At 41.4% G+C, this 15,094-nt stretch overlaps 4 protein-coding genes across 4 annotated transcripts; 2 read left to right on the top strand and 2 right to left on the bottom strand.

Moving 5' to 3' along the window:
* Window positions 1–324: 324 nt before the first annotated feature.
* On the bottom strand, window positions 325–4,082 carry tspan3a (tetraspanin 3a). The gene is made up of 7 exons (XM_061076535.1): window positions 3,888–4,082; window positions 2,368–2,559; window positions 1,999–2,073; window positions 1,742–1,843; window positions 1,488–1,640; window positions 1,297–1,380; window positions 325–1,165 (listed from the first exon to the last, which is right to left on the bottom strand). Exons 1-7 carry the CDS (start codon window positions 3,948–3,950, stop codon window positions 1,073–1,075), a joined length of 762 nt encoding a protein of 253 aa, XP_060932518.1. The 5' UTR covers window positions 3,951–4,082; the 3' UTR covers window positions 325–1,072.
* Window positions 4,083–6,177: 2,095 nt separating this feature from the next.
* ch25hl1.2 (cholesterol 25-hydroxylase like 1, tandem duplicate 2) lies at window positions 6,178–6,900 on the bottom strand. Its single transcript, XM_061076576.1, has one exon. It carries the CDS (start codon window positions 6,898–6,900, stop codon window positions 6,178–6,180), a length of 723 nt encoding a protein of 240 aa, XP_060932559.1.
* Window positions 6,901–8,376: 1,476 nt separating this feature from the next.
* si:dkey-24l11.2 (uncharacterized protein LOC100034462 homolog) lies at window positions 8,377–13,478 on the top strand. Its single transcript, XM_061076317.1, has 12 exons — window positions 8,377–8,474; window positions 8,837–9,451; window positions 9,829–9,888; window positions 9,975–10,027; window positions 10,118–10,262; window positions 10,379–10,761; window positions 10,860–11,088; window positions 11,203–11,317; window positions 11,520–11,631; window positions 11,726–11,837; window positions 12,242–12,354; window positions 12,507–13,478. The coding sequence occupies exons 2-12, from the start codon at window positions 8,849–8,851 to the stop codon at window positions 12,574–12,576; spliced, it is 1,995 nt and encodes a 664-aa protein (XP_060932300.1). The 5' UTR covers window positions 8,377–8,474; window positions 8,837–8,848; the 3' UTR covers window positions 12,577–13,478.
* A 58-nt stretch (window positions 13,479–13,536) lies between these two features.
* Window positions 13,537–14,603, top strand: ch25hl1.1 (cholesterol 25-hydroxylase like 1, tandem duplicate 1). Its single transcript, XM_061076574.1, has one exon. It carries the CDS (start codon window positions 13,773–13,775, stop codon window positions 14,601–14,603), a length of 831 nt encoding a protein of 276 aa, XP_060932557.1. The 5' UTR covers window positions 13,537–13,772.
* The last annotated feature ends 491 nt before the right edge of the window (window positions 14,604–15,094 follow it).

Genomic DNA, 15,094 nt, shown 5'->3' with positions numbered 1-15,094 from the left:
ACGTCTCCCTTCGGTTCAAAGGCGTCTGATTACTGCAAGTAACTCGAGTCCTTTTACCATCAAGGTCACAAAATGCTCTGCAAGCAGATATAATAAGGTCTTGTGATCCAATTATATAAACACTTATGTTTGATACATGTTTAGCCCATGGTAAACATGAGCCTTGTCTGCAGACCTAAAGACAGACCCAAACCAAACCATCTGTATGTGAACCCCATCCAAACTGGAACCAGCCAATGAACAGGGGTTTCTGTCTTAATGCTTAAAAACAACTATATTTTTGTAAAGTTGGGAAATCATGAAGCCACAAAACATTTCACTACATTTCATTTCAAACTTTCACCTCACATTTTATTTACATTCTCGGGTCCTATATAATCAGCAAATCAAATTCTAAAACTATCTCCAATAGATTGTTGGAACAGAGACGAACAAAACAGCTAAACAGGACAAAATCTATTTAGTCTCCACTATGACTACTTTAAATATCCCACAAAATAAAAGTGATTACAAGGTTTGATTCTTGAAAGAAAGATCAGTCAATCCCACACCAGTGACATTTATTGCTTCACCACTGACCTAGTGGAGTGATAGAATACTGCTGGTCAAACTAGAAGTCATAACTAGAACTGAACGTAATAGTAATAGTGTAAGAGGCGTAGTAGAAGCAGTAGTAATAGTAGTAGTAGTGGAGGTACAGGGTGAAATTATGCACTCTTCTTTCATTCAAGTACATAAGTTTAAGTACAAAATATTTCAAAGCCATACACATAGTGCAAACTAACATATGAAGAAATGACCCTGTTCATATCTTACTCCGTAGATGAGAGTTTAAAGTTTGGTAGAAATGATGATTAACGCCCTGATGCCATCGTCAGAAACAAAGATGGCTTTCTGCATTTCATCGACCGTTACAGACTTTGGTCAAATGCTTCTTCTTTTTTTTATCGATCAAAAAACAGGCAAGGTATAGTGAGTAACTTAGGTGCTGTTAGTGTGGGGATTTTTTTCATGCTCTCAATGAAGACATGTCAATTCTCAGAGTGTGTTATGGTATTGAATGTGTTCTCCCTTATGCGTAGGTGCCCCCAGTGATTAGAAGCTCGTAAGCAGGATCTCTGCTCCTGCGGCATAGCACCACACATGTGCACAGCATCCCGAGCATCTAGGAGAAAGAGACAATATGTCTGATTAGTGTTAAAGCTTTGAAACGCTTCACTGGAGTTGTACAACAATGGGGCGCTGCAAAATGCACAGAGTGGAAACCCTGAGGTAACAAAGGGAAAGTTAAAATACCTGGATGGCAGCAAATGTCACTGCGGTCCAGATGATATACATCATGATCTCCTTGAGCTTTTTCACAACCAGAGCCTCACAGCCCTAGACACACAGAATATGTTCAAACATAAGAACGAATGAAGATATTCAGCTTAAAAAAGGAAGTAGTCTTTAGTCTGAAAACTTGACTAATTTAAAAATAACTTTACTTCTTGGTAGAGATCTTCAGGATGAGTTAGGGACCCCGTGCAGCTTCCACTGTTGGCTCTACAGCAACTGATGGGTACGCTGTTGTTTTTGGATTCTTCATACCAGTGTGTATACTGCCAGTCAGAGTAATTATGGATCCCACAGCACTGGAGCTGTTCAAGTGACAACGATTTTAACCATCAATTCTACAAGCCACACAGGTAAAACACCTTCATATTGGTGGTGAAAATGGAGACGAGATGTCTGTCCTCACCTGTCTCTGCACATAGTCGATGGCACGGCTCTGAGCATTGCTATTGGTGCCATTGTACTCGTCATACACTTCCTTGATAGTGCTACTGACTTCACTTTCAACCTGTCAAGAGGGGTGAGGCAAAACACATTTGTGAACATGTCCTCGTGATATCTGAACGTGATGGCAAACACAAGCGGAATAAATAAGGTCAAGTATCTCTTCCGGGTGAGTATCATCAGAACAATCCTGTCCTGACATGTGTTTGTCTTCCTTACCTTGGCCCTGTAAATGTATCCTAGAACCACCACTGCCACTTCCGTCATGAAAACCAGCAGGAGAATAACCACAAACTGTGGGATGAATATTAAGATTTAGAGCTTCACATAGATATTTACACAGACAACACAAACATGCACTGCCACTTTGGCATGCACAAATAACCTTCTTCATACGTAGTCCAACAAACAACAGAGTGCTTATGGCAAGTCAAGTTAAAAAAGTTTATACTTTGTTCTAGTTCCTCCTCAAGTAACACTTTGCCTTCAAAGTTGATCTTCGATTAATCACTCGAGAGTTCCTCCTTAAAGTGTGGACACTACTTCCCTCTGCCAATTGAAAACTGGTTTCAAAACTGGTTTACTGACCGTTGTGAGTCCACAGTAGCTCTCTCTCACTGTCGCGCAGCACCCGATGAGTCCTATAATGAAGAGGAGGGCTCCAACTGCAATGATGACCACGGCTGGGACGAAGGTGTACACATCCTCGAAGAAATGATCGTAGTCATCGTACGTGAGGAAGACGTAGGCTCCAACGTAGCACAGGACGCCAGCAGCGGCCTGATGGGGACAGAAACCTCAATCTTAATTTGACAGATATCGTTACTTTGCAGATAAGAGTTTTCGAAACTCCAGGTCATTTTGCTCCATATATTATATAACATTATATTAGATAACTAAATACCCAACAGTATGTTAAGTATGTGCATCATATATGATAGATAGATGATGGCTCCTAAATGGTGGAATGAGCTCCCCATCAACATCCGGACATCAGAAAGTTTACACACCTTCCGCCGCAAACTAAAAACACACCTCTTCCGACTATACCTTGAATAAAAAAAAAATACTAACAATTTTTGAAACTAACAACTTAAATGGCACTTACTTATAGCATTTTGTAGTTTTGCTTTATTTTTGAAGAAATTGTACTTTCTTGATTCTTGTTGTTCTTGGTTTGTACCCTCGGGGTTGAATGCACCTATTGTAAGTGGCTTTGGATAAAAGCGTCAGCTAAATGAAATGTACTGTAATGTAATAATGATAAATACAGTCTGTGATAATAATACACACGATACACTTAGCTGCTCATTAGTTACTCTTTGTTTTCAGCTCTCCTATATGCTTTACAACACGTTTGAATTAAATCAAGAGAAACTCTAAATCCCTTCTACATTGTTCCTGTTTGTTTAAGGAATATATTTACATAGTTGCACAGGAGTTATTTGAGTTACTCACTCATATCTATTGCTGTCATGGCTCAAAGACTTTAGTTGTTATCCTCACAGGTAACTTGATCTTGTTTTCACATTGAACTACGTTTTCCATTTTGAAAAAAAAAATCTAAATGTAGAATGAGCACCTTGAAACACCTCTGTTATACACTTTGTAGCTGTGTGTTAATTCAAAATGAATGTGTTGTTCAGTCTTGTGCAAATGACTCAGTAGCTGCAGTGTGATCCTGCTCTGGGAAAGACTGTCTATTTGCTTTTTCTCCTCCGCCTCCTGGAAAATGAAATGATGCATGTGTTGACATCATGTGTTGACGTGGAGTTAGCTTAACATCGCTGTGTAGCTGCTTCGTGTGGTGTATCTCTGTTGTTTGGTGCATTGACTCCGACCTGCTCCTCATAGCGGAGGTGTCAGAGAAGACGTCCCTTCCCCTGGACTCGGACATGACAGTGTCCTCACTGACCGCAGCTGTTAGCGAAGAACAACTTGAGCCGACATGTCTTCTCTGAATGACGGCACTCTCAAACTTGTATCACTCTTCCCTTCAAACAGAGCTAGCCTCAGCTAGGCTAGCAACTGACAGGGCACCTAGCTTAGCTTAATGTAGCTAACAGCTGTGACGCACGTTGAAAACAGTGAGAAACTCGCTGACTCACCCAGAAAATCAGGTTAAGAAACACCAGCACCGTCTTCGAGGAGGTGATGCCGCACTGTCCCATCTTCAGCGCCGGGGGTTCGAAAGCTGTACGTGTTGGGAAGTTGTGCAGGTTGTCTTACTCAAACATGTCTCCACAACACAAACACACACACTCAAACACACTCCATGTCCCAACTCTCCGCGACACAACAGCGCCACCAACGCACTCTCCGCACACACTGATCTGTACTCAGTATTTCACCAACTTCACACAATGGTCTGTGTGCATTTTGTATTCTAGGCACTCTCTGGGTTTTATAAGTGATTTATGCAGCCAAATAAAAAAAGCAAATGAATAAATAAAAATAAAAAAGTATGTTGAATAAAGTCAAAACGGAAGTAGGAGCGCTTTGCTGGTATCTAGTGCTGGGACCATACAGTCTATGGCTGGGACATGTAATCTGAGTATTACCTTCCTGTCCCTCATACATTAAACAAGTGAGAGTATATTGGTTAAGTAAAATTGGCAGGATTTCAATCACCTATTAATTGCAAAATATATTACACTATGTACATTTAAATTAATTAAATATAACAAAAGAAAAATTTAATTAAAAAATGAATAACATTTTTTTTTTTAAACCTGCGCTCGCAATGCCTGCGCAATGGGCTTCTGCGCAGGATGTGCGCGTGCAATTTTTTTTTTTTTTTAATTTATTTAATTTAATTTAATTTTTTTATTTAATTTAATTTTTTTATTTAATTTAATTTAAAAAAAAATTTAATATTTAATTTGAAATGGTTATGGTTCATTTTTCTTTTTAAATTTACATATTATTAGATATTGTGCAATGAATAGGTGGTTGAAGTCCTGCCAACACGACAGCCTGCCAAACTTCCCCATGAGTTCGGATCCAGCTCCTGTGTCCACTGGTGTCCTGGTTCCACCCATGGCAGCGTAGTGGCGTGGGGCTGGCTCATCCCTGCGGCCCAGGGATCACATTTCTCTGCGCTGGTTCAGGGGTAAAGGATGCTGGTCTTCACGGGTGACTGACCTACGCAAGCCTGTAGCCGCCCCCCACCTCCCACAGGAGATTATGTGCTTGTGTGTATGTGTGGCCGCGGCGCTTCCCGGTTCTTCCCGGCATTACGCTGCAGGTGCGAACATGGGACGAGGAAATGAGGCGGACCGCTTTTCACGGCGCTTCTACCTCCGGTGAGACCTGGGGGTTAGAGGATGATGGTGTGACGTTAATATATTGTTTTACATTGCATGTGTCACGTCATGATAATTCAGTCTCTTGTGCCGCCCTCTCGGCATTTTTCACCCTATAGACAACCGCCTATGTCGCCTGCACCAGGAGCCACCCCTGGGTGTTATCATATGTGTTCCAATAAGAGTCAAGATTCAATAACATTTGTTGTCATTCCAAAACATGAGGGACATCAGAGAGAACGGAACTAGGTGCTGAGGTCCTGATGAACAACAAATGAAATAGAACACTGAACTCTAATCAGCAGCAAATAAATACAATACAACAATTAATCAATAGAACCTCAATCCAAACAAACAATAGCACTACTAGTTTCAATAAGAGTTTAAACCTACAAATCCTGACACACTGCTCATTAAATTTGCTTTTATAGTAATGTATGCACACAATAGAGTCTGGGTTGAATACACAAATACAAGATTCATGAATTATTCTCTTAGAAAAATCAATGAAAATGTTCACAATGTTAAAGAAAGGGGCTTAGAATTCCTCAAGTCACCCCCTGGTCCAGATCCACACCCAAAACCTTCCTTTGTTCATGCTCTACCCCTTCACAAAATGTTATCTAGTTTATTTATAATAAGGAAAAAACATAACAACACAGACAAACGGTGTAACGTAGGTTATACAATTAAACTAAATGAACTGAAATTTGAAAACGTGAGACTGGGAAGAGTGAGGACTGAAAAGGATGGATTACATAAATGAAGATGAACATACTGAAAACCAAGTCCAAAGCTTGGGATCACTTTCAATGTAGAGAAACCAGACACACTGGACGATAGACACAGTTTTGTTTTATTTAGACTCTGCACAAACTTTAAATAATAGCTTTTTGATATATGATGAACAAATCTACACATTATCACAACATTTACAGGAAATCATTACAGGTAATACACAAAAATGCCTCCATTTATAAGGAATAATGGAAAATTATTAAAGATTCAGCTTCTTTAGTTTTTGATATCGTGATCATTTTAACCCTAACAAACAGACTCATTAAAAGCCCAGATCTCTATGTCTAACAGGCTTTTATTTTATAGATGAAGAGAAGCTGACATCAGCATATGTGCCAAATATTTTGTCCCAGTGGCAGAAGTGTGGTGCAAAGTTGGTGTTTGGTTTCTGGTGGTGCACGTCGTGCTTGCTGGGCCCTCCGTAGATGCCAAATGGTATCAGACGTGATGTCGACCAGGGGAAATCATAGCCACAGTGATCCTCTATAGAAACGTAGACGTGCACCACCATGAAGGCCCATGTGGTGAGAAGGTGGCATTGCAGGATCACAGGGTTCAGGGTTGTCCAAAAGCCGATCGTGATCAGCTCCCAGCCGCCGAGACACTGAGTGGCGAGAGCAAAGGGGGACGTGTAATTATGGTGGATGGCGTGGAAAGTGACGTACAGCCAACGGATCATGTGGTGGAGCAGGTGCCAGATGAAGTACTGGAAGTCAAAGAGCAGGAGGTTGCCGATCACTCCAGCTGTCAGTTCCATCAGGAAGGGAGCCTGGTCCGGGAGGTCAATGTCTGGCCTCCATGCCCACTGGGCCACTGATGCCGTGAGCACTAGGAACACATGGTTGTACAAAGTGACGCCTGCACAGTGCAGCAATGTGGACACACTCAGAACAATGGGGAAGAGGGGAGATCTCAAATAGTCCCTGTAGTTGAGCCTCAGACTGTCCCACACAGGCTGCAGCAAAGAGTCGTTTCCCAAGCATCCCATCCAAAGATCTGCACTGACATCCATATTCATCCTGAAGTAAAAATCACAAGGTGAATCCTTTACTGTCTGAGGGATGTAGACGTTTGAACCAGAAAGAACGACTATTGTAGAGACTTTATACCATGAGTGTCTGATGGTGCTTTGCTCACTGTGTGGTGTCAAGTGACGGCCCAGTTACACAAATTATTCATACCCCCTCAACACATGATAAATTGTTTAGGATGAGAAATTCTACTTTGCTCAAACTTTCTATCAGATATATTTCAGTTCAGATTCAAGTGACTTTATTTGCCAGTTACACAAGTACAAACACACTGAAATGATTGTGTAGATTACTTGGCCATTTAAAGACATAAAGACCAACAAAGAATGAGATAGAAGAAGGGACACAAGCCATACTTATAATGATATAAATGATATATACATGATAATATAAAATAATATAAGGAACAAAAACTGCAGTATTGTATAAAAGGACATGGGATTACGATTAGAGGTCAGGTTTAATATAACGTTTAATATATATTATAATATATAACATAATATAATAAACATTAATAGGTACTGAAGTGTAATATAAAAGCAACAAGGTTGGGTTTACTCAAGTGAGTAGTGCTATTGATGCAGTATGGATGGACCCAGCCGGGTTTTTTTTATGTGACACTATCTTGCAGGAAAATATGTATATCACATCACATGACCTTCAACAGTAGAGTTTTTCCGATTATTTAACATTATGGAATTCAAATATAACTTTTTGCTTAGCATTATTATGATGTTGTGAAGTAGATGGGCTGCAATGTAGATCAGTGAGTTTGGACGGCTAATAAATATAAGTTTGATAGAAAATTGTAAGTGTGAGTTGATTAAATATGGGTTGAATTGGTGGTTCAAAGTAAAGTGTTTTTTTAAAACTCTCAGCTGTTCAATCAGGCAACTCATCATTACAAATCAAAATAACTCATGTCAGAATAGTTTAGAACATTCCAAAGTCATCAGAAAATACAAATCCCACGCCAAATATAAGTAAAATTACAGAAAATATCGTAAGATTATTACAAAATTGTGTAACATTTCTTGTGTAATTGTTTCCACAGGTCAGGGACGAACTTTGGACCTTTTGAACGACTTGTATGACTTGTCTTATAAAATCTACATAATTCCTCCATTAAAACGTGGCAAACTCCACCTGCCAATAAAACATTGTGTGATAAGAAACTATTTATTAACACTCTGTGGATAAGACAGGAAACTGTTTTCTCTGCTGTTCAATGTTCAAAGTGAAAAGTGACTGTAGAGGGCGCTGACGTATTTTTTTCGTTTTCACACTTTTCACCCGAGGCAAGTCTGATTGGCTCAGATTTGGGAAAAAGCGTAATAACTGGTCAGAAGCCAATCATAGACGAGGGAGAGGCGGGTCTTCGCTTCCCATGGGTGGAAAAGACAAATACGTAATGACGAAACACCGTTACGCTTTGCACGCACGTTTACGCTACGTGCAGCACGTAAACATTCAGCTGACAGCTCTGAAGTCAAGCCATTCAATTTGTGGTTGTATTTACCCACGGAATAAACCTTGTCCTGGACCCTTGCGTGTCTTTTAGGTAACGTCATTTCTTTCAACATAACAGTGTTAAGACGTCTACCTCGACACCTGTACGTGAAGTGCAACTAGCTTAGTAAGGCAGCTAATGTTATGTTATCATGCTAACAGGCTACATGGGTAAAGGTTTGTGGACGCCCCAGTACACAGCCCATTTCAAATATGGTTTAACTTGGCTTAGCCCCCTTACCTCAGGTCTTCAGATTTAACTTCAGGGGGGCAACAGATCCCTTTTCTGCATTTTAAGTGTATTTTGTGGAGGTCCTTGCCTATTTCAACACAACAATGCTTCTTAGTATTTGTGTATTAACAGTAGAAGTAATTGCATTTCAATAATCAGTGTCACTGTATTCCTTTATTCAGGTCTTTGTAACGATGGAGAGTTGTGAGGAAGGACATGCACCTGAATCCGAACCAGTTCCACGCAGCCAGCCGCTGTGCCGCTTCTTCTCTCAAGGCAGGCACTGTAGTTTTGGCAACAGATGTAAGTTTCGGCATGTGAGAGATGACGCCGGTGCTCACGAGAAGAAGACCAACAGGACAACACCCAGCCAGCCGGATGTCCAGCAGGACCCTGGTGGAAATGTGGGGAACAGGCCTCCTCACCCTAACAAGTCCAGGGCTGCCCCCCCAGCCGCAGGCCGCCGCCGCCCCTGTCGCTACTTTCTCTCCGGCCACTGCACCATGGAGGACAGATGTCGCTTCTGGCATCCGCCGCAGCTGCCCTCGGTGGATGACCTGCCTGTTTCCGGCGATCAGACGAGACCCGCTCCGAGGACGATACCAGTGCCCCGTCCCGGCATCCTCCAGGAGGTCAAGCTGTGTGACCTGACTGAGGACGTGGCCGAGCAACTACGAGAGACAGAGATCAAGCAGCTGAAGAAGCGTTTTCCCAACGACAAGCTGATTATTCAGGAACGAAGTGATGGCAAAGTCACTTTTTACAGGATGACTGTGGAGGCCACTGATCCAGACTGGGTACACAGTTTCTTCTTCCTCCTATCTCTGCTCTTCCTTCACCTTCGATGTTATTTATGTAATTCAAAGACAAATGGGAACAAATCACAGCTGCCTCAGTATGATAAGTGTTAAGTAGCACAGAAAGACTAAGAATTGGGATCAAGCTGTACCACTGAGAACTAATTAAGTCCATTTGTTACAAAGGAAAAGTGGGTAAAGCTGTGATTACATTTTTTGGCTTATTTGACTAAATTATTGGGAAATTATTTGGTGTTCCAATATTCACAGTTTTTTTAAACCACTAACCCACATTTTGTCTAAAATATAGCCTGTCATTAGAATGAATAAAGTATATAACCTGGAAATATTATGACACTGTGCATTGTGACCTGCAGCCTTTTGATCTGAAAGAAATTGACATCATGGTGAGCTTCCCAGACAATTACCCACAGGAGGTAAATGACATTAAGGTTTTTCTCTAATCTTTTCATGTAACTTACACAAACAACAGTTTCTAACAACCTTGATATGTTCTCCTCAGGTTTTCACTTTGGATGTACCATTGGATAGTGATCTGCCAGCAGTTATGGCAAGGTAAAACATAATTTTCACTTTATTTTACAATTGTTGTTGATTGTGGATAACGGTTGCAGTCATTTTTTAATAATGTTTCTGTCTGCACAGACATGCACAGGAAGCCTCTTTGGAGTGGCTTCAGGCCAAGCATGCAACCAATCTGCTTCGGGGAAAGGTAGAGCTGCTCTTCCGGCCTTTTCTGCGCTGGCTAGATCGAAGTTTGGAGAGACTGTTCACCGAAGGAGCCAGGCAGGTGAGACTACAGCCTCTATGAAAAGCAGATGATTGTAAATGTTGTGTCTTCCCTTTGAATTTACTGTCATTTCAATAAACGCTTCAACTGAACATCTTCTTTTTGAATTTTTGCAGTTAAAAAAAGAAATTGACGTAGAAAGGGCTGGACTGCAGTTTATACCATACCAGGAGCTCCAGGCAGCAGTATGTGAAAAATCTGAGAAGGACACCTCCTCTGCCTCTGACACCACTCCTGCTCCTGAGGCAGATGGGGACAGCAGTGGTGAAGGAAAACTAGAAGTGACAGAAGGTGAGAGTGCAGTGGACGGAGGAAAGCTGCCTCGTTCAGACTGTGATGAAGAGCAGCAGCAGGAGGAAGAAGTCACTCATCTGGTTGAGAACATTAAGATCAGTGATCCCCGCAGAGGCACAGAGGTGAAGGTGCTGGGACTGAGGCTGGGAGAGAACACAGCCACCTTAGTGGCCCAAAGGATCACAGTTTCTCTTCAGTGTAATAGGTAAAGAAAAAGCACAAATTAAAGCTGTTCTTTTTTGAGATTAAGCGCAGATCCTCAGTTGTAAAGCTAACTCTGTGCTGTGTGTGTCACGTCTGCAGGTGTAAAGTCACTGCAGACCTGATCCTCAACGGCCGGACAGCCTGCGCAGCTCAATGTGAAAAGTGCAGCACAAGCATCAACGCTGCGTACAGGCCCTGCATGCTGCACCACTACAGCGACGTCCTGGGCTACCTGGACCTCCACAACGTCACCACTGCTGACCTGGTGCTTCAGGACTGTGACCTCATCGTGGGCTGCCTCAGCTGCTCCCAGGAGTGCCCTGTCCAGGTATTGAAACACGTTCAATCAACATGTGTGTAAAGTAACATTGTGAAATCACACCAAGAAAACAACTGAAATATGAATTGATGTCCATTTTTTGTTGTTTTTATTTCTCCTCAGAATATTTCCTATGGACAAACCAAAGAGTTAAACTGTGAACACTGCCACACCAAACTTAGTATCCTGGCTGAGAGCGTAAGATTCCAGTATATTCAGCCCCGCACCGAAAAATCAGGTCAGAGCTCATCTGCATTTGTTATCAGCAAATGTTTTATAGCTAAGAAGGGCCACAATTGACTCTTGGTCAATTTTTTCCTTATATTGTTTGGTTTAAAAAGGTACAAAATGCATGAAACCTTTATAAATGAACATTATACTCATACAGATGTGAATATGTTTACTGTCAAATGCACCAATCCCCTCTCCCCTTTGTGCAGGTTCAAGTGCTGTTAGTTATAAGACCATACGAGATCCTGCCGTGCAAAAGGGGAAGCCACTACCAGACAAAGGAGCATGCAAACATTACAAACAGAGCCATCGCTGGCTCAGGTAACGTCCTTTCTGTGCCCTGTTCAACTTCTCCTTTCTGATATCTGAGATGTTCCTGGAGAAGTCGGTGCAAGCTTTGTTTCCCTGTTTTCAGGTTTCCCTGCTGTGGTCGGGCTTATGCGTGTGACGTGTGCCACGGTGAGGACCAGGACCACCCGATGGAACTCGCCACTAGGATGATTTGTGGCTACTGTGCCAAAGAACAGGTAGTTACAGACATAACGTGACCTTACATTTTAGGCATATGTTGTCTTTATTGATTTGCACTCTTCTAACTGAAGAGAGGTATCCAAGGTTACACCCATTCAACGTAACATTGGAAAAGTGCATTAAGTTTAGAGTCTCTGCTTTCAAAGTTTTACTACAGAATGTAGATTGTTGATTTACAATTGTCATTAATTGAAACATTATTTTAAAAAATATAGAATAGAATAAAAAATAGAGTGAAAATATTTGAGGTAAGGTGAAACGTAGAGGAAAAGAGTTTGAGAACCATCTTGATTTGCTCCGTTGATTTATTCAATCATAAATACAAATTTTGTTCCCACCAGGAAGCATGTATGCATTTGTGAGTTTTACTGCGTTCTTATTATTCTCATCTCTGTTGCAGCCATTCGGCAATGGAAAGCCTTGCATCAGCTGTGGGAGCATGATGACCAGGGGCACTCGCACCAGCCACTGGGAGGGAGGACTGGGCTGCAGAAGCAAAGTCAAAATGAACAGGTACATCTATTGAACGACAAATTTGAATTAACTTTACTTAAGAAAACATACCAGTAGTAATAGAAATATTTGACTCATTAACACAAAGATTGACATTAACACGTTCCTGTTGATAAAAAGTTAATCAGAAGATTTCTTTCTTTTCACTCTAGAAATGATCGACACAAATACGCCAACACCAACAAAACGATTTCCAGGAAGGCAGCCAGTGAAAAGAAGTAGCTGGTGAAAAAGAGGGTTGTTGTTTTAACCGGTGAACGGACATTATGGTTTCTATGAAATATATGTTGCCTTAAAAAATCATGTCGTTGTGATCCTTCATAATGTGAGTGGGAGAAGTGAGAATATTCAGATCTGCATTTAAAATCTGAAGCTTTGGTGTGGATTGAGTGAAAAGACCTTGGTTTAGTATCAAACTCAGGTTTAACAGGTTATCGCATGTAATGAGATAGAGTGAGTCGATGCATGCAGGTCATTTGATGTGATTGCACAGTGTGTTAACAGATCAAAAGTGTCTTATTTCCCGATTTAATGCTGTTATAATAGAAAAAGAGGTAAACACAGCTTCAAGTTATCTCTGGACTGACATAGCAGAGTGTAGGCATGTGTCCGACCATTTCAGTAAAACACAACATAAAGTATCCAGAGTCACCTTGTGTACACCAGGTGATCAGTGCAAACTTAACTGTGGGGTTGTATGTGGTTTGATTATTTCTGCCAAGGAGGTCATGTTTTCTTCTGTGCTTGTTTGTTAGTAACCAGGATTATGTAGAAATTTCGAGCATGACTGACGGAGGAAACCCGTTAAATCTCAGATCAGATCGGGGAATTTAGTTTTTAACATTCTTTAACATTTTTTGATTGATTTTTTGATTTTTAATTTTTGTTTATAAGAGAATAATTCATGAATCTTGATTTAAAAAAAAAAAAAACAATGGACAAAAAAATCCAGACTAAGCCAATTTCAATGTTGTTTCATGAGGGTACTGTTTGGCCTTGGCAGAGGTCTGAACTACTACTGAGTGACATTCTCGTTTTACATCAGAAATGTATCTTCAACTAAATAATCATCTTAAATTAATAATCGATTCTGCTACTTGGATTAAAAAACTGAGAATTGTTAACGTGTGTCCATATTTCACTTTTACAAAAAGGTTTTCTGCCTTTTGTCCTTCCATGCATCTGTGCTGGTTGAGTCTCAAGCTTATCAATGTGTTGTGTCTAATTCTTGTGCTTGAACACTTGTTAATCTTGTGAAGGTCTGCATGTCGACATTGAGCTGCAAGGAGGGGAAAAAGTGCTGATCTGCTCCGATTGAGAGCAAAGTTGAACTCTACTGTATAAAGGCAGAACTTTGTGGCGATCAGGAGACTTTCAGCAGCAGCAGCAGCAGCAGTGTTTGTTATACTTGCACCAAGATGCTGAACATCAGTGATCTGCCTTCGCAGCTCCTGCCTTCCTGGACCTCAGACCGGCTTCTGCAGCCTCTCTGGGATTATTTGCTTTTTCACCACCTGCCTCTCGTATCATCTCCTTTTTTCCCAGTCCTACTTGCTTTTTCCAGTTATTTCTTCTTCAGCTTACCTTTCGCTGTGCTGGACCTCCTGGGAGAAAAGGTGCCTTCCATGTATCAGTACAAGATCCAACCAGACAGGCAGCCAACAGTGAGGATGATGGTGAAGAGCTTCCTCAAGGCGATGTATAACCACATCTTCTTTGTTATTCCATCTGTAATAATCAGCATGTTCATATTGCCTGCACCAATTCTGCCACATGAGGCTCCTACTCTGTGTGAGGTTTTCATCGATGGACTGGCTGTGCTTCTCGTCTTTGACACACAGTACTACATTTGGCACTTCATACATCACAAGCATTCACAGCTTTACCGCTGGATTCACGCCATCCACCACGAATACGTGGCGCCCTTCTCATGGTCGACCGAGCAGCTCAGCATCCCGGAGCTGATGACCGTGGGAGTGTGGAGCAACCAGGACCCTATTGCTTTAAAGTGTCACCCGCTGACCACGTGGTGCGTCACGATCTTCAGCATCTGGATGTCCGTGGAGGACCACATAGGCTACGACCTGCCGTGGACCCTCAACCACCTGGTGCCTTTTGGTTTGCTGGGTGGTGCTCCGGCTCATGATATGCACCACCAGAGGCCGAGCAGCAACTACGCTCCTTTCTTCAGTCACTGGGACATCATCTTCGGCACCAGCGTTCCTCTGAAGAAAAAGACTTTGAGATGATGGTAATATCTGAAAACAATAGTTTATTTGTTATTGTCTCTTTGTTAAATCAACTTCCATTATTTTTCTATCTGCATTGTCTATAATTTTGTAAAATGTTTCTTTGTGAAGCTGATTTCTTGTGAAATTCATTGAGAAATTTGTGTACACATGTATTTGGTTTTGTTTATGCATTCAATAAATGGTTGTTTATTGCGATTGTCACTATTGTTTCTGTTGTGTGAATATCTGTTGTATACTGTAGCAGTTGGCACATTCTGTACATTATTCTCCATGCTGTATGTTTGCATAATCATACATCATTCCAGTGAAGTAACCAACAGTAATCAGTTAAGTAACTGTAAATCACTTCCTGTTCTAGTTTCTTCTCACAATCGTGTTACATAACACAAAATCTTCGAAGCTTGACTCAGCAATATTTTCTCCTCTCAAATTCCACTGAGGTATAAGGAGCTTTTGAACAAGGGAAGCCAGGTTGCGTTGGCCAGGCT

The sequence above is a fragment of the Limanda limanda genome, chromosome 8 (genome assembly GCF_963576545.1).
Source record: "Limanda limanda chromosome 8, fLimLim1.1, whole genome shotgun sequence".
Taxonomy (NCBI): Eukaryota; Metazoa; Chordata; class Actinopteri; order Pleuronectiformes; family Pleuronectidae; genus Limanda; species Limanda limanda.
Note: the sequence above shows the minus strand (reverse complement) of the source record. Positions and strands in the feature narration are given on the sequence as shown.